The 22,691-nt window shown below is 45.2% G+C and overlaps 2 protein-coding genes across 7 annotated transcripts in view; one reads left to right on the plus strand and one right to left on the minus strand.

Moving 5' to 3' along the window:
• Positions 1-22,691, minus strand: part of HEATR4 (HEAT repeat containing 4) — a 51,116-nt gene that overhangs the window by 16,308 nt on the left and 12,117 nt on the right. For all 3 annotated transcript variants that reach the window (XM_081121872.1, XM_081121874.1, XM_081121873.1), the window contains 5 exons: positions 9,190-10,136; positions 7,958-8,148; positions 6,769-6,909; positions 2,696-2,899; positions 1,323-1,463 (listed from right to left, as the gene is read on the minus strand). In XM_081121872.1, the coding sequence (XP_080977998.1) occupies positions 1,323-1,463; positions 2,696-2,899; positions 6,769-6,909; positions 7,958-8,148; positions 9,190-10,073 (1,561 nt within the window). In that variant the 5' untranslated portion in view covers positions 10,074-10,136. The remainder of the gene's footprint in view (positions 1-1,322; positions 1,464-2,695; positions 2,900-6,768; positions 6,910-7,957; positions 8,149-9,189; positions 10,137-22,691) is intronic.
• Positions 11,674-16,892, plus strand: LOC308549413 (uncharacterized protein). Of its 4 annotated transcripts, none has more exons than XM_081121956.1 (3): positions 11,674-11,836; positions 12,011-12,118; positions 15,494-16,891. In XM_081121956.1, the coding sequence occupies exons 1-3, from the start codon at positions 11,813-11,815 to the stop codon at positions 15,677-15,679; spliced, it is 318 nt and encodes a 105-aa protein (XP_080978082.1). In that variant the 5' UTR covers positions 11,674-11,812; the 3' UTR covers positions 15,680-16,891. The 4 variants fall into 4 exon arrangements, 3 of the variants coding, with proteins under 3 accessions (XP_080978082.1, XP_080978081.1, XP_080978080.1); XR_013997752.1 differs by lacking the exon at positions 11,674-11,836 and adding an exon at positions 15,348-15,403 and having other exon boundaries at positions 11,877-12,118; XM_081121955.1 differs by lacking the exon at positions 11,674-11,836 and adding an exon at positions 14,334-14,458 and having other exon boundaries at positions 11,904-12,118; positions 15,494-16,892.

A 22,691-nucleotide genomic window follows, 5' to 3' on the forward strand; every position in this document is an offset into this window, starting at 1 on the left:
ATTTAATTAAAGCTCAAATTCTCAAATAGAAGGGGAAGGTTTTATTAACCTTTTGTCCACAACTATCCTCATTTTATAGATAAGAAATTTGAAGCTCAGAGAAGTTAACTGACTTCCCAAGAAGCTGGACCTGTGACTGAGATTTTAGGATTTCTAATCTGTCCTTTGTACTACCACTGCAGGCCACTATGCCATCTGTTAAGGATGGCCTAGGTGAAAATATGTGTATTTCAGGGGGATAGATAGCAGTCAATTGGTTATTTCAAGAAATAATGAGATCATTTTCTTTGGGAGGGTGTGGGGAAGAAACAAGACAAATCAAGATGAAGACACCTAGGACTTGTGAAAAAGATCACATGGAAGGCATAGTCTTTCTGGTGGAAGACAAAGGTGTTTGTATGTATGTGGAAGATTTGGGGATAAGATTATATCTTTTGCTGTTTATTGAAGGTTTTCTCTATATGCCAGGTGCTGAATATCATCCCATTTAATACCCCGGGAAATAAGCAGTTACAATAAAAAAAATGTATACATGTGGACACATGTATAGCAGGGACACCAAACCAACTCTGGATGGTGGGGCAGGGAAGACTCCTCAGAGGAGGTGACACCTTAGCTGAAAACTGTAGGTCAAGTATAGAAATTAATCCAGTGAAGAAAGGAAGAGCTTTCCAGCAGAGGAAGCAACAAATTTGAAAACTTGGAGGAAAAATGCCCATATCTGGGACTCAATACAGGATATAAGTGAAATGAAACTTTAAAAACCTGACAACTTTGTAGAGCTAAAATTTGTTCTGCCCTTAAGGAGTTCCTTGCCTGCTAGGGATGGCAGAAAAGTAAACAGACAAAGTGATAAAGTGATAAGTATTAGGACAGGAATAATATTAGGATGCCACCAGCAGTAGAGAAAGAAAAAGTGTCAGCCCAGGCTTCACTTAAAAGGTGATATCCACAAGAGGGTGCTTAACAGGTAAGTGTCAGTTGGTTTTATATCCTTTCAATGGCATTTATAGTTTCCATCACCTGGCTCCTATGTCTTGTTAAACCAGCTCCTCGGTAGATTACAATTCTGTATTAGTACCTGTTTTTGCTAACTGAAAGAAATCTGAAGAGGACTTTCGCATTTATGAGAAAAGCAATTACCATACTAACGTAGGTCTTCCATGAAAGCGAAGTGGCATATGCAAACTTTCAGAAAGTGGGCAGTAATGCTTCACTTTATGCCACTTTGGCTTACAAAGGGTTTCATAGGAACATTCCACTTTCAGATAGCAGGGGAAACCTGTATATAGTATTCTCAAGCAGCCCAGTTTCGCTCTCACCTGAGTCCCCCTGGCTGATAGTCCGGGGCCGTTCTAAAGCAGCTGTGGCACATGTGACAATAGCATGGATCCGAATATCATCATGCATGTCCACCAAGCTCCGCAGCAGACCCTCTACTGTCTCATGGTGCCACTCGATGACTGTGATGCAGGGAGGGAAATGAGAAGAGAACCACCTGGTCAGGTTAAGTACTGCAGGCAGGTGACAAGAAGTCCCTCTCCCCCCAGGACAATTCAAGCAAAACATTAGCTCAGGAAAATAAAGGGGCCCAGAGATGGGATCCTTAGGGAAGTTATTTCTCTGATGATCCATGTACTCTATTCGGTTCCCAAACAAATCCCTCTCCTTCCCCCGGCATCTCATCCTATATTTTCTTACTCTGCTTAAATACTCAATAAAACAGTGGTTAAGGACACTTGTTATCACACATACCAGGTTTGGAATCACAGTTATTAGTTGTGTGACCTTGGATAGGTTTCTAAACCTGTCTGGCTTGAGATTTTTCATTTGTAAAATGGGAATACTAGAACCTACCATATTGAGTGACTGAATAGTAAATGAGTTAACTAGACAAGTTTAGCAAAATACCCGGCAAGTTATCAACAGTTTCCTTTGCCTTTGAGGGCTCCTCCACCTTGCTTTCAAGTCTTCCTCATTTTATTGCTAACTGCTCTCTTTGTGCTTCCACCATCTGTAGTTGCTCCTACTAGTAGCTTTTACTTAGTATCTCTTTCTCAACCCTTTTATGTTTATCTGATCCAGTTTACGAAACAGATCACCTCTCTTTTTTCCTGCACTAACTAAATCCGTTTCTTATGTCCTGAAAGGCAGCAGCCCTTGAGTCCTCAAATTTTGTAGCTTTCAACAGTCCTTGCTAGGCCCTTACTCTGCCTCAGGCACCCAGACTTCTACTCCCATATCCATGAAGACAAAGTAGATATATGATATCCCCAACTCCACAAATGAATTTTGGAGAGAGGTTGTTTATACCATAGACAACTACCTTTTAAAAAAAAACAAAAACATTACATTTCCATTGCTTGGACAGCATATTTCATTCTTCCCTTGACATTATTTACTGAACATAAAGTTTCAGAGGTCAGTAAGTTAGGGTCCCGGCCTGTGAAGAGTTCTCAACATAATGAATTTCCAAATTACTGAAGTAAAACCTACCCTTGCAAAAATCGTCCAGATATGTGTCAACTAGCATTGTGTGAAAGGCTCTTGTTTAGTCTAACCTTGATGAGGCAACCAGATTTTTATGTTTTACGAGAGGGATGGATTTTCAAAGACTGAGAAACACTAGTCCAAGGTGAGCCCCTCCTCCCCCCCAAATACTTACTGATACCTCTGGATGCCCCCCTTCACTCACTTAGAGCCCAGGCAGTCTTCCATTCCTGCAGCATCCTCCGCAGGACCATCAGTTTCCAAGTCACGTTCTCCTTCGGTGACTCCTCCTGCGTTTTTAGTTTCCTCGTCTTAATGGGCACATCCTCCTCAACCCCCTGCAGCAGCAGGTCCTTGGCCAGGGTGGGCAAAGCAGTCCAGCGCAGGGCTCCTTTCACGGGCCTACAAGCTGTGCAGCGTGGCAGTGTGAGATATTCTCACCCCACTGCCCTAGGCCCTGTATTCCAGCTAGCATCCCATTCCTGTTCCTGACTAAGACCAAGGCAAAACAATATTCTCAAGAGGGAACTTTCCTGTGGTTATAAGGGGAACTGAGTACAAGTCCCATGGGGAGTTATAAAAAGTCCTGACTATAGACATGATAAAGCCATGATGATGGGAGAGAGAGATTGGGGGGGGGGGGGCTGGGCTGTTTACAATCCTTTCTATAAGTTTAAAAAATCTTAAGGAACATAAATGTGTTTCTATGTAAAAGAGTTTGCTCATAAAATTCAATATTTGATATATTGCAATTTAGAGTGTAAGGGGCATTTCTTTTTTTTTTTTTTTTTTGACATATCTTTATTGATTTCAGAGAGAAGAAAGGAGGGGGAGAGAGAGAGATAGAAACATCAATGATGAGACAGTCATTGATCGGCTGGCTGCCTAGCCCACAACCCGGGCACGTGCCCTGACCAGGAATCGAACCCCAATCTCCTGGATCCTAGGTCGATGCTCAACCACTGAGCCACACCTGGCCAGGCCCATTAATTTCTAATTTATTAAGTTTTCTTTTCAATGTTTTTAATTTGGGAAGAGGAATGGTGCTGCAAGCTGCTAAATTTTAAAGATTTTAGCATCTCTGAATTTTTCCTAATTATGACAAATAACAGTTGGAATTTTGAGAACAGAAGAAAATACTGTATACCTGTTATATAAAAATAGTTATAGTTGTTATATTTTTCTAGACTTAATGTGCTCCCCGACATGAGATTCAGAAAGCCTCCTCAGAGCAGTAGTTGTGTGGAGAAGGAGAAGGCACAATAGATAAAAACATTTCTGGATAACTAAATTCATTATTTGCCACATTGCTTCTCAGTTTCATGTTCTAATCTGTCACTATCAGCTGTTTCTGTTTTTCCAGATTTCATTCCAACTCCAACACATACATACATACATACATACATTAATTAATTAATTAATTAATTAAAAATATATCTTTATTGGTTTTAGAGAGTAAGGGAGACAGAGAGAGAGAGAGAGAAAAATCAATGAGAGTCATTGATCGGCTGCCTCATGCACGCCCCCTGCTGGAGATCGAACACGCAAACCGGGCATGTGCCCTGACCAGGAATCAAACTGAGGTCTCCTGGATCATAGGTCGATGCTTAACTGCCGAGCTACGTTGGCCCAGCAACTCCAACATGTTTAGATTTGCTCTGAATCAATTCTTTTCTTTGAGCAAGGAGGGCAATACCATTTCTTCCTTCTAAGGGCAGTTAAGCTCAGATGCCCATACAGAGCATACCCTCCAAATGGTCCTTGCCCAGCTTGGTCACACCAGGGGAACTCAGCCTGTTCTGGGCTTTCTTCCTTTGCAGTGTAGGATGTGTACAGCCAGAAGCCATAGAACCAGCTCTAGACAGGTCAGCTCCCAGTGAGTACTTTGCCACATGACACTCCCCCACTTATCTCAGCCTCTAGGAGCTCTTTTTTCATAGCTAATTTTTAAGTTGATAATTTTGTATGGCCCAAGAATGATGTTATAAATATCTAAATGGCCTTTGGCAGAAAGTAGTTTTCCTACCTACCCCTGGTATATAGGAACCATAATGATCTGGGCACACTAGAGAGTTTTCTGTCATGATGTACACTTTGTTTCTTGAGAATTTTAATCATTTTAAAGAAATCATCATCTAAGTTTTTCAGTTCAATCAAAATGGAGTGGTGGGGGAATCTATGCACATCTAATCTCAGGAAGTTTTCTATTATTTCCAGGTTCTTTCATACCCATAATTTCCTGAGATGAAATTATGAGTAAAATGGTTATAAGAAGATGTGAATATATTACTATTCTGACTTTACTTCCCCCAGATCAATTTCAAATACTGTTTTAAAAAGAGGTTTGATGTTTAAAATCCTATTGCATCAGCTCATTAAATGTTCTGTGTTCTGGGGAAAAAAAGCATTACTGGGGAAAAGGTGCCTATGAAGGAAGTGAGATAGGTCATGAAGCTTCTGTGAATGCAGTAGGATCCTCAGAGGATTTAAAAAAACAAAACAAAACAGCTTTATTGAGGTAGAATTCACATACTATAAATTTCATCTTCTTAAAGTTATACAGTTCAGTGGTATTTTAATATATTGGCAGAGTTTTGCAGCTATCACCCAGGAACCACTGATCAACTTTGTCTCTGGATTTGCCTATTATTAGAGCAGAGGGAATGTGGAATAGGTCTGGCTTGTGGGGAAGGTAGTATACTAACAGTGCCTTGAGTTTGTATAACACTTAATGGTTTATAAAACATATTCACAAAATCACCTAAGCATCAATAACTATCATAAAAGTGCCTTGCTATAGGAATGATGAGTGTCTCAGTTTTAATGAAGCAACTGAAGCTCTAGAAGGTGACTTGCCAAGACCTAACCCAAGGCTTTGCTGGGGTGCTTTCTCCACTGCTTTATAATGGTGGTCCCCAACAAAGAAGGAGGGTGTATGTGTATTGGGGAAGCTGTGCATAGCTGCCATCAGTAGCATCTCTACTCTAATGACTATTACCAGCCAGGCAGCACTAGAGACAGAGGTTGGGGGACTGGTGAGAAAAAGAATGGGTCACTACTGCTTGGTGTGCTATTTCTGCACACCAAGGGGCCCCCCTGAACAGTGACACTGCAAAGAAAAGAGTCATGGGAAATGGAGACATAGTCTCTTGGAGAATGGGCACTTTTTGTTTCATAAGCTCATTTCTTGGCTATTTTCCTTCCCTCTACTTTACCTATCTTACAGAATGAAGAATGGTGTACTGGTGAAACAGAAACTTACAGAGGATGACACTATGGCCTGAAGCAGATATGGACCTGAAAATGGAATGGGAGGGTAGGGCCAGCCCAAGGGAAAAGGGCAGGGAGCTGGATCAGGGATCTGATAAACTTCCCCTGGAAGCATTAAGATGGGATCTGCCTTATTGGTAATTACTGGCCCTAAACCACTTATTACACCTAAGTTTTATTTGATTTCAACTGAACGGATGCTCTACAAAGCCTCTTCCTAGTTATAGTTAGTATTTTATAATTTTATGAGATGATTTTTTAAAAGATTTTTAAATTAATTTTTAGAGAGAGAGAAACATTGATGTGAGAGCAAAACACACGATTGGCTGGGCATATGCCCTAACCAGAAATCGAACTGGCAACCCTTCAGTGCACGGGAGGAAGCCCAACCAACTGAGCCACACTGGCCAGGGCTATGCGATGATAGTTGGTAGGAGGAGACTCTCCTAGATGCTGGTGGTACCCTGCCCTATAAAACAAGGGTCTTAAAAAAATGGCGCCTGGGCCAGTGTGGCTCAGTTGGTTGGAGTGTCATCCCCTACACCAGAAGGTGGTGGGTTTAGTCCCTGGTTGGGGTGCATATAGGGGAGGGGCAGAAAGGAGGGAGGAAACGATCAATGTTTCTCTCTCACATGGATGTCTTTCTCTCAGATCAAAAAAAATATGTCCTTGGGCCCTGGCCTGTGTGGCTCAGTTGGTTGAGTGTTGTCCCTTGCACCTAAAGGTCACCAGTTTAATTCCCAGTCAGGGCACATACCTGGTTGCCACTAGATCCCTGATGGGGGCGTGCAGGAGGCAGCCGATGGATGTTTCTCTCATATTGATGTTTTTCTCTCTCTCTCTCTCCCTCTCTCTCTCCCCCCACCTCCCCTTCCTCTTTCAAATCAATAAAAACATATTTAACAAACAAACAAAAACATGTTCTCGGGTGAGGATTCAAAAAGAAAAACAGGAAGGAAAAAAAAGGCCACACTTCGGCCTTTACACCCACAATAGCTTCCTGCTTACGTGCTTCAGGAACTGGCTGGGAAGTCCACCTTTCTGGGGGTTCAGGGAAGACCTGAGATAGCTGCTTGTTGTACCGGCTGAGGTTTTCCAGGAAAATTTGGTCTCTCTTTGCACCAATCTGGTGGATGACCTGGACTTTATCTATGAATAGATAAAGAAATAATGAGTCAAATAAATAAAATATACAGAAGGGACCAAAAAAAGAAAAGAAATGAGTCCCCAGCACCTTCCTCCTTCATCTTCCCTAGTTTTCAGTTACCAGGGTCAGGCCCAATTTCGTTTCACCCCACTCACTCTAAACCCCCAGAACTCATGACGACCAGGCTCTGTAAGGCCTGGGAGACCAGGGAGGGCCTGTCTTAGCTTATAGGCATTGTCTCCTATGGAAAGCTAGATACTAATGAAGGGCCACCTAACTCATCTCTCATTAGTCATAAATATTTTTTCTTAAGCACTTTAAGAAGACTTTCAGTTTATAGAAATTTAGGAGCAAGATGGAGATAGAGAAGGATGAGCAGCTGGGAACATGCAGACCTAGGCTGGGTGCCCTGGGAGCCCAGGCACCTAAGGGGTAGCAGGGTGGGCACTTAGTGGACATTGGGTAAGAAGCAATGTAGATGCTTTCTTGTCTCCTTTTTACGTGAAGTGCATTTTGGTTAATACTGTTTTACAAATAAGGTACATAAAGCTCAGAGATTATATAATTTGCTGAAGGTTAGGAGGAAGGGGTTAAGCCAGGATTTAAACTCGGATCTACCCGACTTCAAAGCCTGTGCTCTTTTCCCCAGCACAGCACCTCGGTGGGGGGATATCTCAAAGTGAGAGGAGGGAGGAGGGTGTACAGAGAAGAGGTGGGTTGTTCCCAAAGCCAAACCTTGCTTGCTTTACAATCCCACCCTCCACTGCCTCCTTAGTAAGACAGAGGGACAGAGAAAGGAGGAAGAGGGAGAACCATTTCCTCCCCACCAGATATCTGCCCACCCTCCTACCCCACCCCACCCGCACCCCTGTCCCCGGCAAAGAACCAAGCAGCTCTTATGGGAATAGCCAGGGAATGTTACGGAAATATTAATGTGAACACCCTGGTCATCCAGGCCTCATCCACACCATGGCTGTTTCATGCCCCAGCTACCTCCGCCTCCCTGCTCCTGGTCTACCCCAGCCCCACCACAGGGCCCAGCTGTATTACCAAAGTAAACTTCCTGCTCAAAGACGTTGCTGGTGCAGTAAGCAAACTTTCCAGCTCGGGGATTCACCTGCCGGTAGTAGGTCTGGCTTGGGAGCTGGTAGATGCTTCTCATTCTGTTGATATCCTCGGCAGTCTTATTGTTGCTAGACGTAGTTCCAACTCTCTGCACGTGTGGCAAGTAATTGGGCGACCTTGGACGGAGTGAGAGAGGGAGGGAGAAAAGGGGGGAAAGGTAGGAGGTGGACCTTTCCATTAGATCACTCCATTTCCTTTTTAAGCTCAGTTCATATACACAGGAGCATTTAAACAACACCTCTATTTAATTATTGGCCTTGCCCCCAAGGTGCCAGTTGAATATGGAGCTTCCAGAAGGACCTGTCTGCAGCCACCTTCCCCCTTCCCAGGTGGAGCCACTCCTTCTGCAGCCACTGGACAGCACCATAGAGTGACCATCCTCCCAGCAATACCCTTTTTAAAAATTTTTATCTTCACTCGAGGATATTTTTTCCATTGCTTTTCAGTGTAGGAGAGGGAGAGGGAGAGAGAGAGAAACATCAATGTGAGAGAGACATATCAATTGATTGCCTCCTGTACGCTCCCTGACCGGGGCTAGGGACCAAGCCTGCAACTGAAGTACATGCCCTTGGCTGGAATTGTACCTGGGATCCTTCCGTCTATGGGCCGATGCTCTAACCACCGAGCAAAATGGACTAGGGCTGCCAGTCAGTTTTTGAGTCAGTGACATTCTGGCTTCTTGTTCAAAATAAGACAGGACCAAACCTCAGAGCCATATGGGCTCTGCTATCCTTACTATCACCATGGATACATTTCTGGGGGCACCTGGATAGTAACTGGATCAGCAGAAAGGGAAAGGCTGAGAACCAATCCCTTTAAAGGCAGTGGTTCTTAACAGGGAGCAATTTTGTCCCTCAAGGGGACATGTGTCAATGTCTGGAGACATCTTTGGTTGTCACAACTGGACAGTACTAGTGGCATCCAGAGGAATGCTGTTAAACATCTTACAATGAACAGGGCAGCCCCCTACAACAAAGAATTATCCAACCCAGACTGTCATTAGTGCCAAGGTTGAAAAACCTTACTTTATGGAGATCTATAGAGCAAGTTGGCAGTGGAAAACATAAGAGGTTGACGGGAGAGTGTAAGCCCACCCAGGAATCCTCAAAGGGAAGCCAGGGATTCTCAAAGGCATGTCTGAGGCCCAGCCAGTCTACCTATAGTAAACAGGAAGCAGCAGCTCTGGCTCCTTTTTTTCCTGAGTGGGCAGGATGACACTTCGATCCTCAAAATCTGCTGTTTCTTCTTCTTCCAGCTGTTTCAAGAGCTCCAAGTCGCTGGTGGAAGTGAGCTCATCCCGGATGTGGCTCCAGTCGTATTGCTGGCGCAAGAAGCTCTGCCACTTGTTGGGGGCTACCCCAGGCCTTAAAGGACGCTTGTTCTGGATCCATCGGGCAGTGCGCTTGTTCAGCTTTTCCAGCACGATGGCCTCCCAGGCTCTGGCCTCTTTCTCATGGGATGGAAGCCAGGCTTCCCTCTTCTCCAGGTTCACATCTGGAGAAAGAGGCGGGCTCAGAGTGTCCAGATCCCTGTCGGGATGAAGAATGGGAGAGCAGGATGTTTCCTGGACTGCGCTTGCTGACTTTGATTTCTTTAGCTTCTTCTTAAGATCGGCAGAGCTTTCTCTTTTCACAGCCTGGGAGGTGACCCTCGCTGAGGGACCTGAAGAATCCAAGAACCTGAAGCTGACAGGTTTCTCAGGTCGGGCCTTCCTGATGGGGGGAGGTCGAATGATGTTGTCGGCATTGTAGAGGTGGTCAAAGCTGTACTGGCTGTAGGGAATGCTGGGTAGCCCTCGCTGCCACACCACTTCCTGAGAGAAGGTAAGGTTCGAAGAGGCCTTTTTCAAATATTGGTTCTTGAAGTATGCACAGTGCTGCGGGCTGAAGTGAAAGACTGGAGGCACGCTGGAGACAGAGGTGCACGCCTCCTTGTCTCTTGGTTTTACGTAGGAGAAAACCATGCCCCATCCCAGCCGTGGGGGGAGAGCCTGATGGAGACATTTGGGGAGAAAGGCCTTTCCCTTTTGGTTCCTGGTCATTGTTCCCCAGCGAATGCTTCCTTCCACACTGCCTGGTCCAGAGGCAGGGCCTGGAGACGTGACCTGTTAAAGGGATAAGAGGAACTGGTGAGAGCTCTAGGTCAATAGAAATTGGTAACCCATAGTAATACAGAAAGAAAGGGACTTGGGAAGTAGATGGGAAGAGGGGAAAGTCATGTGAATTAGAAGGACGAAAGAAATAAAAGGTGCAACATTCTAAATATTCCTTGTATCAGACCCTTGCTTTCAATCTCACACTTGTCCCCAAAGCTCAGCTCCTCATCTCCTTATGAGGAATTACTGCTTTTCAACAGCATCCCCTGCATCCAGTTTTTCCTCATATGTGGCTTTCTCTGTTCAAAGGCTTACAGCATAAAGTTCAGACAACTCAGCTTGGCACTCAAAGTTCCCCATGAGTGTGACTCCAGTTAATGACCTTGTCCTGACGTGTAACCTCTTGAGTCTCCTAGCCTTCCTCCCAGTATTCCTCCCTTCGCATGGAGCTTCCGTCTGTGCCTTCTATATGAAATAGCCTTTCTTCCGTACCTGACACAAATTCTATCCACTCTTCCAGGCCCAACTCAATTCCTGCCTGCTCTGTAACTCTTCCTTGACCTATCTGGGCCTCCATGCATACAAAAATTTATAAGTTACTTCTAGCCCATACCGTTATTTTAACTTTTAATCCTGTGACACTTCACATTATTAAATATGTGGCTCTAACTGCATTGCCCAGGAACCGTGTCTTCTGTCTCCACTAGCCTTCAGAATCACCTGGTTCTTTTCCATATTGTTTATAGTCGTCATTGTTAGAATATTTAACAGCTGCAAAATATTTTATCAAGTGGGTAAATCACGTTAAATCACCTTCATTATTTACTAGGCAAACTGTCTTCAGGTTTCGGCTGGCATGGAAAACACTGTAGAGGACCATTGCCTAGATTTAGTGCTTAAAAAAACACTTCCTTCCAAAGCACTTCCTTGGCCTAATAATGATAATTGACAATTAGGGAGTACTTTGCTAAGGGCTTTACATAGGAAAGATATTATGGTCTTTATTTCCTATGGGAAGAAGCTGAGGCTCAAAGAGGTAGATAAATTACTTCAGATCACACATGCCGTAAGTAGAGAAGTGAGGCTTCAAACACAGCTGCCAGATCCCAGTTCTGGAGCACTTTACCTCTGTGCAGCACTGGCTTTGGTTCAAGCTCCACTATCTACCACTCACTGTGCTGGCCTTGCCATTCCCTGGGGGACATTATCTGTGTCCCGTTATGCTTAGTGCCAACGCCTGCCTTGTTTGCCCTGTGCACAAAGTGTCCTTTGGCTCAGATCTGACTTATAACACTCAGCACAGCACCTTCTCTCCCTAGGGCTTGATTTATCTCACTGGCTTCTGTGTATTAAATCTCATCTCTTGGTGGATTTCTTTTTGTTAAGGGCCAGCTTTTACCTAGATGTCACTAGGCCAGAATTGATAACTGTGGGGAGCCGGCTGGCTGCCCCTCATGAATAGTCTCCCTGGTAGGGTGCTGCCCTGGAGTCTCTCCAGGGGCTCGCCGACCCTAGCGTCGCCTTAGAGAGAAATCTCTGGCACGTTGACCCGCAGGGTGGGTCGGCAGAGCTAGCACCTCTGCCTCCTGTAGCTTAGTTAAGATTACATAGTATCCTTTGCTTTAGGGAGTAGAAACCCTACACAAAGACCTTGACTTGGAGACAGAGTGTCTAGACAAACAAGAATGTTTGTGCAGAGCAGGAACTGGGTAAAAGGTCACTGTTTTGGGTATTGTGGTCTGGGTGCACTATAAAAAGCTTGTAATCAATAAACTCGGGGCGCAGCCCGGCTCAGCTCAGCTCAGCTCTGCCTTGGCTGTAGCCCTCCCGATCCCATCCTTTTCTATGAGTCTTTCTTTTCTAATCCTCACCCCCTCAATCAGGTCCTCGTTCGCCTGCCGGCTGGCCCCGGCAAGTGGCGCCCGAACAGGGACCTGAAAACCTGGGACGACGGTAGAGGACACCGCTCGGGGAGCGCGCATTGCTACTGGGTAAGTGCAACCACGGTAGCGGAGAGGGCGGTTAGTACATCGGGAGTAAGGAAATCATGGGACAGGAGAATAGTAGAATGCTGTTCGCACAAGTCTTAAAAACAATGCTCCGTTCTAGGGGCGCCAAGGTTAGTACCTCACAACTGCGTACATTTTTGCAGTTTGTGGAGGAAGTGTGCCCCTGGTTCCCTGAGGAGGGCACGGTGAGTTTAGAAACTTGGAATAAGGTAGGAGAACGCTTGCAGGGATATTTTCAGGCCCATGGACCCCAAAAGATGCCAGTAGAAACTTTTTCTCTTTGGAATTTGGTTAGGGACAGCCTTGACCCACGCCATGAAGGCACCCGCATGAATCCTCCCCTAGAGGTCCGTGCTGACTCTGTGAAAGATCCACACTCTGAGGATGTGGCCACCGCTCCCCCGCTGGAGCCGGGGCCTCTTATTGGCAATAGCCGGCCTGATAGATTAACCCCAAAGGAAGAGGGAGATCTTGAAGAAGCCGCTGCAGAGTATGAGAGAGAGAGATATGGGGAGTTTGCTTTTCTTTCTGAAGAGTGCACAAAAAGGTCTGGCCCTACCCCCTCCGCAGCCACCGCGGAGGAGGTACAGAGCAAGATGCAGGGAATGTTACAACAGATGAGAGATCTCTTACAGGGTCCAGGCTCTGGCGGGATGAGAGGAGGTACAGATGACCCCTCTAGTTACCCTGGGACGGGTTTTGGTGTTGCTGCAGCGAGGACTGCCTTGCCGCACGCTGGACAGGCAGGGGTTAAAATACTAGACCCCCGAGAGCGTGCCCTGTTTGCCCTAGCACAGAAAAGGCTGGAGATGGAATTACGGAACCTTTGCAGCCCCAGCCACGCCCTAGTCGCACAGGCCTAGGGTATTTTTAGGTGGGGCCTTTGATATTCCTGTTACCCACGCTGATAAGATAACTTGGAAATCAGATCAGCCTGTGTGGGTAGATCAATGGCCCCTGTCTGAGGAAAAAATAGCTGCCGCTAAGGACCTGGTGCAGGACCAGCTCCAGCAGGGCCACACAGAGCCTTCTAATTCCCCCTGGAATTCCCCCATATTTGTTATTAAAAAGAAATCTGGAAAGTGGAGATTGCTCCAGGATTTAAGAAAAGTTAATGAGACTATGGAACTTATGGGCGCTCTTCAGCCAGGACTGCCCACTCCTGCGGCCATCCCCCGAGGCACTTTCAAAATAATTATTGACCTGAAAGACTGTTTTTATACTATTCCCCTTCATCCACAGGATTGCAAGAGATTTGCTTTTAGTGTCCCATCAGCAAATTTCAAAGAACCCATGCAACGATACCAGTGGAGAGTGCTGCCGCAGGGGATGGCAAATAGCCCCACCTTGTGTCAAAAATTTGTAGCCGCAACTCTGTCCCGAGTCCGGCGGATCTATCCCACTATCTATTTGTGTCACTATATGGATGATATATTAATTGCAGCTAGTCAAGAAGGAATTTTACTTAGGGCTTTTGCAGACCTTGAACAGGACTTGAGTAAGCAGGGGTTGATTATTGCCCCAGAGAAGGTGCAGCGTCATCCTCCATTTGCTTACTTGGGATTTCATCTTCAGCCTGACCTATTTTCTTGTCAGAAGGTGTCCATCAGAGTGGACGACCTTCATACTCTAAATGACTTTCAAAAGCTGCTTGGAGACATTAATTGGATCAGACCTTATTTAGGCTTAACTACTGGAGAGTTAAAACCCCTGTTTGACATTCTCAAGGGTGACTCAAGCCCGTCTTCGCCAAGACAACTTACACAGGCGGGACGGGCGGCCCTACAAAGGGTCGAGACAGCCATAAAATCACAGCAGGCGACTTTTTGTGATTATAGCAAGCCTTGGTATGCCTGCATCCTGTCCACCACCCATTCCCCCACGGCCGTCCTATGGCAGGACCGCCCACTCCGCTGGGTGCATCTCCCATCTTCACCTGCTCGAGTGTTAACCCCTTATTACGAGCATGTGGCAATTCTTATCCAACAGGCTCGAGAAGAATCTTGCCGATATTTCGGACGAGAGCCTGCGGCCATCTTAGTGCCTTATTCTCAGGCCCAGATAAACTGGTTATTCCAGAAATGCACACCTTGGGGCATTGCTCTAGCTGAATTCCCAGGACAGGTGGACAATCATTACCCTCCAAATAAACTTTTACAGTTTTTTCTCAGGCATTCTGTTATCTTTCCCAAGATAGTGACGGACCAGCCTTTGCCTGATGCTGACACGGTATTTACTGATGGCTCTTCATCGGGCACCGCCGCCTATGTGCATGAGCAACGAGTTGTCCGATGGACCACCCCCTATTCTTCAGTCCAAGAGGTTGAATTAGCTGCTGTATGTCGGGTGCTTGTTGACTTTGCACACAAGCCTATAAACATCATATCTGACAGTCACTATATAGTCCGAGGGCTCTCATGTATTGAAACTGTGCCCTTTATTGGCACCACTAACTCCACTGTGCAGCAATTATTTCTGGCCATACAAACAGCCATTTTAAATCGCAGTCACTCTTGTTATTTTGGGCACATCCGCGCCCACACTAATTTACCTGGGCCTTTAGCTGATGGCAATAGACGGGCAGATGAAGCCACCCGACTTTACCTCGTCGGAGTGCCCGCCGCCCAGGCATCCCATGCCCTACACCACCAAAATGCGCATACTCTCCGACTCCAGTTCAAAATCACCAGAGAGGCGGCTCGTCAAATAGTAAAAGACTGCCCCACATGTCCTGCTCTTACTACTATTCCTCATTATGGAGTCAACCCCCGAGGGCTGCTGCCCAACCATCTGTGGCAAATGGATGTCACCCATATCCCTAGCTTTGGTAGGCAAAAATTTGTTCATGTTACAGTGGACACGTATTCAGGCTTTATAATAGCCTCGGCCTTGCCGGGTGAGTCCAGTACTCAAGTTATTGCTCACTGCTTACGCTGCATGGCCATTATAGGACAACCTAAAATAATAAAAACTGATAATGGCCCTGGTTACACTAGCCAGCGTTTTCAGACTTTTTGCGCCCAACTAGGAATTCAGAGCAAGACTGGAATCCCTTACAACCCACAGGGCCAAGGCATAGTCGAGCGTGCGCACAGCACCCTCAAAAATCAATTAATTAAAATAAAAAAGGGGGAGCTGTACCCCCCAACCCCACAGAATCAGTTAAATCATGCTCTTTTTATTCTTAATTTTTTAATTTTGGATGCTGAAGGCCACTCTGCAGCCCAAAGGATTTGGCAGCCGAGTTCATCTAAGCACCAAGCCTTGGTGAGATGGAAGGATCCGCTTGATGGGGCTTGGCATGGGCCAGATCCGGTATTAATCTGGGGCCGAGGGCATGTGTGTGTTTTTCCACAGGATGCTGAAGCGCCGCGGTGGCTCCCGGAGAGGCTGGTACGGCATGCGTTCCAGAACGCCCCTGCGCGGCCGAGCTCCATCTCGACGGAATCCAGCGCCCCAGAACTCAGTGACGGAGACCCTCGCGCGACTGACCGACCAGGCGAGGAGGATGGTGCAGAACCAGAGAATGGAGGTCACTCCTGAACGGTTGTTTCTGGCTATGATAGCCCTGGTCGCGGCCGCCCCTGGAGCCTCTGCGGCGGTTCACTGGGCCTACCTGCCCAGTCCTCCATTGCTGCAACCTGTAACCTGGCAGCATGAGGAGGTGGTGATTTACACCAATGACACCTGGGCAGTGGGAGGACACTCTAGTATTCATATTCAGCCAGTGAAGGCTTCGAACTTTACTTATCATGGACACGCCAAGAATCAGCCCATCTGCTTTTCAAAAAATGATGGGGTAGCGGGCTGCTTTAAAATTGGCATTACTAAGTCTGAGTCCTTACTGCCGGTACTCAGCAGAGTCTTTTCTCTTGATGGCCGTCAACAGCCTTGGACTTTGTCGGCTTCAGATTGGACACATTGGTATGTGGACTTATGGTATGTGGACTTATGGTATCCCAGTAAGATCGCTGTGGGAAGCGCCACGAATCCCCCAGAGGGGGTGCCTATCTGTGAACCTGATCTCACCAATCGTACAAAGCAACCACATTGGATGAACTGTAGAGGGAAGCGCCTAAGATAGACACCTCACTTGCAGAAATGGCGCAATCTTGGGTTAATGGAATGAGGGGACATTTCCTCTCAGCAACAGATTGGAAACATGGAATTCTCGGAGTGGCTGGATTGGCTACTCTCGTTGTCCTTGGTTTTTTAATAACACCCTGCATACTGAAAACACTCATGAGAGATATTAAAGTCCTAAAAATAGGACTACATACTCTCCACCTGCATACCCGCCCAAAAGCTTTAGAGCCTAAGTCTTTAGTTTAGAAAAGAAAGGGGGAGATGTGGGGAGCCGGCTGGCTGCCCCTCATGAATAGTCTCCCTGGTAGGGTGCTGCCCTGGAGTCTCTCCAGGGGCTCGCCGACCCTAGCGTCGCCTTAGAGAGAAATCTCTGGCACGTTGACCCGCAGGGTGGGTCGGCAGAGCTAGCACCTCTGCCTCCTGTAGCTTAGTTAAGATTACATAGTATCCTTTGCTTTAGGGAGTAGAAACCCTACACAAAGACCTTGACTTGGAGACAGAGTGTCTAGACAAACAAGAATGTTTGTGCAGAGCAGGAACTGGGTAAAAGGTCACTGTTTTGGGTATTGTGGTCTGGGTGCACTATAAAAAGCTTGTAATCAATAAACTCGGGGCGCAGCCCGGCTCAGCTCAGCTCAGCTCTGCCTTGGCTGTAGCCCTCCCGATCCCATCCTTTTCTATGAGTCTTTCTTTTCTAATCCTCACCCCCTCAATCAGGTCCTCGTTCGCCTGCCGGCTGGCCCCGGCAGATAACCACTCAAATCAAGTCACACATGATTGATATGATATTCCTCTAGGATTTTTTGCACATTAGATGGAATTTGGTTGTTCTACCTCTTCACAACCATGAAGGCAACATGGCCGTATTTAAAAAGTTAGGCTAGAAAAGTTAGGGTGATGGCAGAAGATGATCACAGGGTGATATTTTTCCTGAAACAGTGCCTCCTTTCATTGGTTGCAAATGAACTTTTAGAAGCAAACAATATTAGTGTTCTCCTGCCCTGTGTATTGCCTAATTGAATATTTTATAATTCTTAACATATCAGTGTGTCAATAACTTGTTCCTAAGGCAGGAGGCATTTTGATCCTAAACACTTAAAAATAGGAGAAGGACTGGTTTCATCCCAAGATGACTACCTACATGGAATGATATCCTCAGATATATGCATGTTAGCCTGGGACATAAAAAATCTTTGGTTACAATGTCAACATTCCAGAAAGAATATCATGTTATCGTTATCATTATTAATTACTATAAATTATCAAGGAATAGTTATATAGGGTTGGGGAAACTTTCTTCTGCCAAGGGCCATTGGGTATTTATAACATCATTCATAGGCCATACAAAATTATCACTTTAAAAATCAGCTATGAAAAAGGCTCCTAGATTTATTGAATTTTGAGTCCTGCCTGTGGTTGTCTTGGCAGGGCCAGACCAAATGATTTCAAGGGCCATATAAGGCCCTGGGGCCATGTGTTCCCCACCCCTGATCTAATATAATGGCTTGTTGAAAAGGAAGAAAACATAGGATAGATATGTTTTGAAGAGGAACGGGGACAGGACAAAATGTTGTATGGTTTGGTCTGAAGAGGCTTCTCCTGGATGGATTTAGAGTCAGAAGAGAAGTGTAAGGCCAGATTCTGCACTTCCCAGCCATGTTTCCTTGGGACTATTGTCCTCAGAAGGCACGTCTCTAGGGTCCCAGTTAGATGCACTGGGCACTTAGGGAACAGCTGAGTAGCACTGAGCCGTAGGCAATTAAAAGAGATGGTGCATAGCTCCAGCTGGGTGGCTCAGTTGGTTGTAGCATCGTCCCGTACACCAAGAAGGTTGCAGGTTCGATTCCCAGTCAGGGCACATACCTAGGTTGTGAGTTTGGTCCCCGGTCAGGGAGCTTATGGGAGACAATCGATGTTTCTCTTTCTCTTTCTCCCCCCCCTTCAAATCAATAAATATACCCTCAGGTGAGGATTAAAAAAAGGGAAGGTGCATAGAGAGGGAAGGAAAAGTCTACGGATGGAGTTTGCAGGCTCCATAGTCATATTATCCAAACTTAAATGTTACCCAGACCGACACTGGGAGGCAGGGTCCTCTCTCCCAACAAACAGCCCTTAAGAACCAAAAGCAGAGTGGCAGGCCTCAGGTGCCTTTGTGCACTGACAGTGGAAGCTGAATAAACGGCATCCTACAGTTATTCAGACCTGGCATAACTGCAGACGAGGCCCTGCCATCTGGTAAGCAGCAACCAACCAGCGTTCTCTCTGGTGGGGTTGGAAGGGTTAAGCCACATGCCTTCAGTTAAAACCTGACATAAGAATCCAGACTCAAAATGAGTGGTCTCTCAGAGGTTCCCAATTCAGTTCCACTTCTATTCACCTTCCCAGTTCTCCACGCTCACCCCCTGGGTCTGCTGTTGTCATTCTGCAGAGGTTGTTGAAGTGGGCTGAATAATATGTGCTGAAAAGAGTAATATCTTGCTTTCTTCCTTCTGTTATTAAAGCAGTAGAAACTGCCACAGAAGAAAAGGCTAAAAAGCAATAAACCTTAGCACAGTTCACTTCTGAGAGCTTTAAAAAAGTAATCCAGTCTCACCTCCACCCACAGATTCTGAAGGTCTAAAGTAGTGCCCAAGAGGGCACAGTCAGCTTCTGAGTGTCAGATATGGTTAAAGGACCCTCTGCTTCAAGATTACCTGAGGAGCTTGTTAAAATGAGTATTTTATTGATTCAGTAGGCTGCAAGTGAGGCCTAGAAAACTGCATTTTGACAAGCTCTCAGAGGTTTTTATGCATATTAAAGAAACCATAGCCCCAGAGGAATCTGGAATGTATAAAGGAAGCTTGGTTGGTGGGGAGAGTGGGATCAGGGTCTACAGCCTTTTAATCTGACTTGTTTCAAATCCCCTTTGTTGCTTCTTTCTCATCAGAAGTTTTCTTTATTTCTCCCCTCTACTTTCTAGTCCCCATTCCTTGCCATGCACTCACAGAGACATACTGCTGTTTCCTAAGATTACTCTGGAAACTGCCGCAAAGATGATCTGTTCCTACTCTTTTATCTTACAGATATCAAAACTGAGGCCCAGAGAGAAGAGACATAATAACTAAGATCACAGTACTGGTTAGCACCTGAAGCAATACTGACCCCTTTTGACACCTAATTCCAAATCTTTTCAGCTACTTTAAACTGTCTCTCATCATTCAGTTGAGCTAATAAGCTCCTTTCAGACACTGGTGAAACAGCAGTGTTTTGAATTACCTTCAAAATAGCCTCTCACAATACAATCTTCAAAGGGAAGCAAGATTCTGCATCTCAAACCTTCCTTAGTTTCTTAGGTTCCAAAACTGTTTACATTGGTTACTTAGCAGCCACCTTTTTAGAATTCCATGAGTCTACTCACAGAACCTGGGGTTCAATCAGGGGTATTTTCAGTTATTTATTTCCTCCTTTGTGAGCTAAGCTTTGGGGATTTGCATTGTATTTATTGATGGGTGGCAAAATGGAGTTCTTGGTCATCCTTTGAAAAATAAGGTCTATGGAGGTCAATATTTTCCCCCACAGGAGTTCATAAGTCCTACAGAGTCTTGGCAAACCAGGGAACACATGAACACCCAACTCTGCCATGCTTCAGATGACCGGGCTGATAGAACAAATTGTAAAGTCTTTGGGCCTTTTCCATTCCCCTTTCATCTCTGCCTATTTAATCTGCTTCCTTTACACAGTTCAATTCCATCTCCCCTGCTTCCCAGATCCTGGCTAGATTATCAGCAAATACTACTCTTGTTATAAGAGAACTCTTCAAACCCTGTATTTAAAAAATATATTTTAAATGATTTTTTAGAGAGAGAGGAAGGGAGAGGAAGAGAGAGAAACACCCATGTGAGAACAAAGCATCAGTTGGCCGCCTCCTGCATGTCCCCTACCGGGGATCAAGCCAGCATCCTGGCCATGTGCCCTAACCGGAAATTGAACCAGCGACCTCTTGGTGCACAGAACGATGCCCAACCAACTGAGCCATACCAGTTGGGCAATACTAAGACTTAAAAAAATTAAATATTAAAACCTTGGCTAAGGTTCCTCAAAAAATTACACAGAATTACCATGTGATCCAATAATTTCACTTCTGTGTATATAGACAAAAGAATTAAAAGCAGGGGCTCATAAATATTTATACACCCATGTTCACAGCAACATATTCACAATAGTCAAAAAGTATCCATTGATGGGTGAGTGGATAAACACAATGTGATATATATACAATAGAATATTACTCAAACTTAAAAAGGAATGAAGTTCTTACATATGGATGAACCTGGAAGTCATGCTAAGTGAAACAAAGCCTCCAAATACCGTAGGCCTCCACTTATATGAGGTACTTAGAATAGTTACATTTATAGAGACAGACAGTGGATTTACAGGGCTTGGGGGAAGGGGGAGAGTGAAGAGGTACTGTTTAATGGGTACAGGGTTTGTTTGGATGATGAAATAGTTTGGGAGATGGGTAGTGGTGATAGTTGCACAACAATGTAAATGTACTTAACCATACATTTTTAAATGGTAAATCTTGTGTATTACCACAAAAAAATTTTAAAACCCTGTTTAATTATAATAGTCATGTTTTTTTCTGATAGAAATACTGGACACTCTAAAATTCCCACTCCTAACTACTGTACATGCATTCAACCATTGGTCCACTGGCAAAATGGTAACATTCACAAATCATTATTGGTGGGAAAATGTTAATAAGGCCACAAAGTTTGCCTACCTCACTTGTCCTACTTATCCAAAATACAACCCAGGGAAGCCTGTTTTGCACTGCTCCTGGACATTTTAAATTGCCTAATGGACCATTTGAGGTTTGACAAATGGATTTCATACAGCTTCCCTGTCTCACTGATAAAAATATATTTTAGTCATGGTGTGTATGTTTTCTCACTAGACTGAAGCTTTCCCTTGTAGACAGGCTACTACCTCTTCTGTGGCTAAAGTGCTTTTGGAAAAGATTATCCCTACCTGGGGAACCCTTCTTGAACTCCATAGTGATTGGGGAACACATTTTAGCCATCAGGTGTGTTGACAAGTCTCTGCCTCAACCTCAGGTTTAGTTGAATGCACTATGGCATTGTTAAGACTCAACTGGCAAAATCTGTAGAGATCCTCCAAGTACCTTGGCCGAAAGGATTGTCCTTGGTCCTTCCAAACCTCAGATTCATCTCCTTTGGAACTCATAAACTCTCATCCTCTGATATAGTCACAGAACACTCAATGCACCTCGCCCCTGCCTGTTTTGATCCACAGCTGATAAAAAGAAATATACTTCAATACTGTAAAGGCCTAATTGCTTCTATCAAAATTAACCATATTTGGAGCACTCTCCCTCCTGGGAGCATGTCCATGCTTTTCTCTTCCCCTTCTTCTTCCCTCAAAGGCGTGCATCTCCTAAACTCTAAGGGACCCTAGGAGACTTGCAACCAGGGGATCAATGCACAGCTGCAGCTCGTCCTGAGCTAACCCTCTGAATCTGTGTCCAAGACCCCCTTTTCTCTGACTTCTCAGTGAGCCAAAGCAGCCCAGCCTAGGCTCATTTCCCCTCCTAGTCTCTCTTCTGTTGCTTCTTCTATTCTAGGCCCTTCCTTGTTTTACTGTCCCCAGCTTTAATAAGCATACCTTCAACACCCCCCCCCAAAAAAAACCCTGGCCAGTGTGGCTCAGTTGGTTGAAGCATCCTCCTGTGCACCAAAGGGTCTTGGGTTTGATTCCCAGTCAGAGCACATACCCAGGTTGCAAGTTGGGTCCCCAGCCAGGCTACCGATACATAGGAGGCTACCGATACATGTTCTGATTGATGTTTCTCTCTCACATCAGTGTTTCTCTGTCTCTCCCTTCCTTACTAAAATCAATAAAAACATATCCTTGGGTGAGGATTAGAAAATAGTAATTAAGCCTGGCCAGTCTTGCTCAGTTCGTTGAGTGTTATCTGTGCACTGAAGGGTCCCTTGTTCAATTCCCAGTCAGGGCACATGCCTGGATTGCAGGTTCAGTCCCTGGTTGGGGGTGTGTGCAGGAGGCAACCAATGCTTCTCTTTCACATTGATATTTCTCTCTCTCCCTCTCCCTCTCTCTCTAAAATCAATAAAAATATATTTAAAAAATAATAATAAAAAAATTTAACCATTCTGGTAGATAAATCTTCACAGTGCACTCCAGGGAGATGGAGACTTTAAGCAACACACTTTGCCCCTCCCAGGTCCATAAAAGAGCATTTCTCTCCTTTGTTTTTCTGGACTTGCAGTGGTTTACCTTTAGCCTACATGTCCCAAATTGCAAGTTTTCATTGTTCCCAAATAAAGCCATTTTTCTGGAGAAATATCTAGCTCTCTATTTTGTCAAATGTGAAATAAAATGGAGTCACTTATATTAAGGAGCTTTAAAACAGAGCCAAGAGGCCATTAAGGAAATGTGTCTTATGCAT

This window comes from Miniopterus schreibersii (assembly GCF_964146895.1).
Source record: "Miniopterus schreibersii genome assembly, chromosome: 1".
In the NCBI taxonomy this organism is placed as follows: domain Eukaryota; kingdom Metazoa; phylum Chordata; class Mammalia; order Chiroptera; family Miniopteridae; genus Miniopterus; species Miniopterus schreibersii.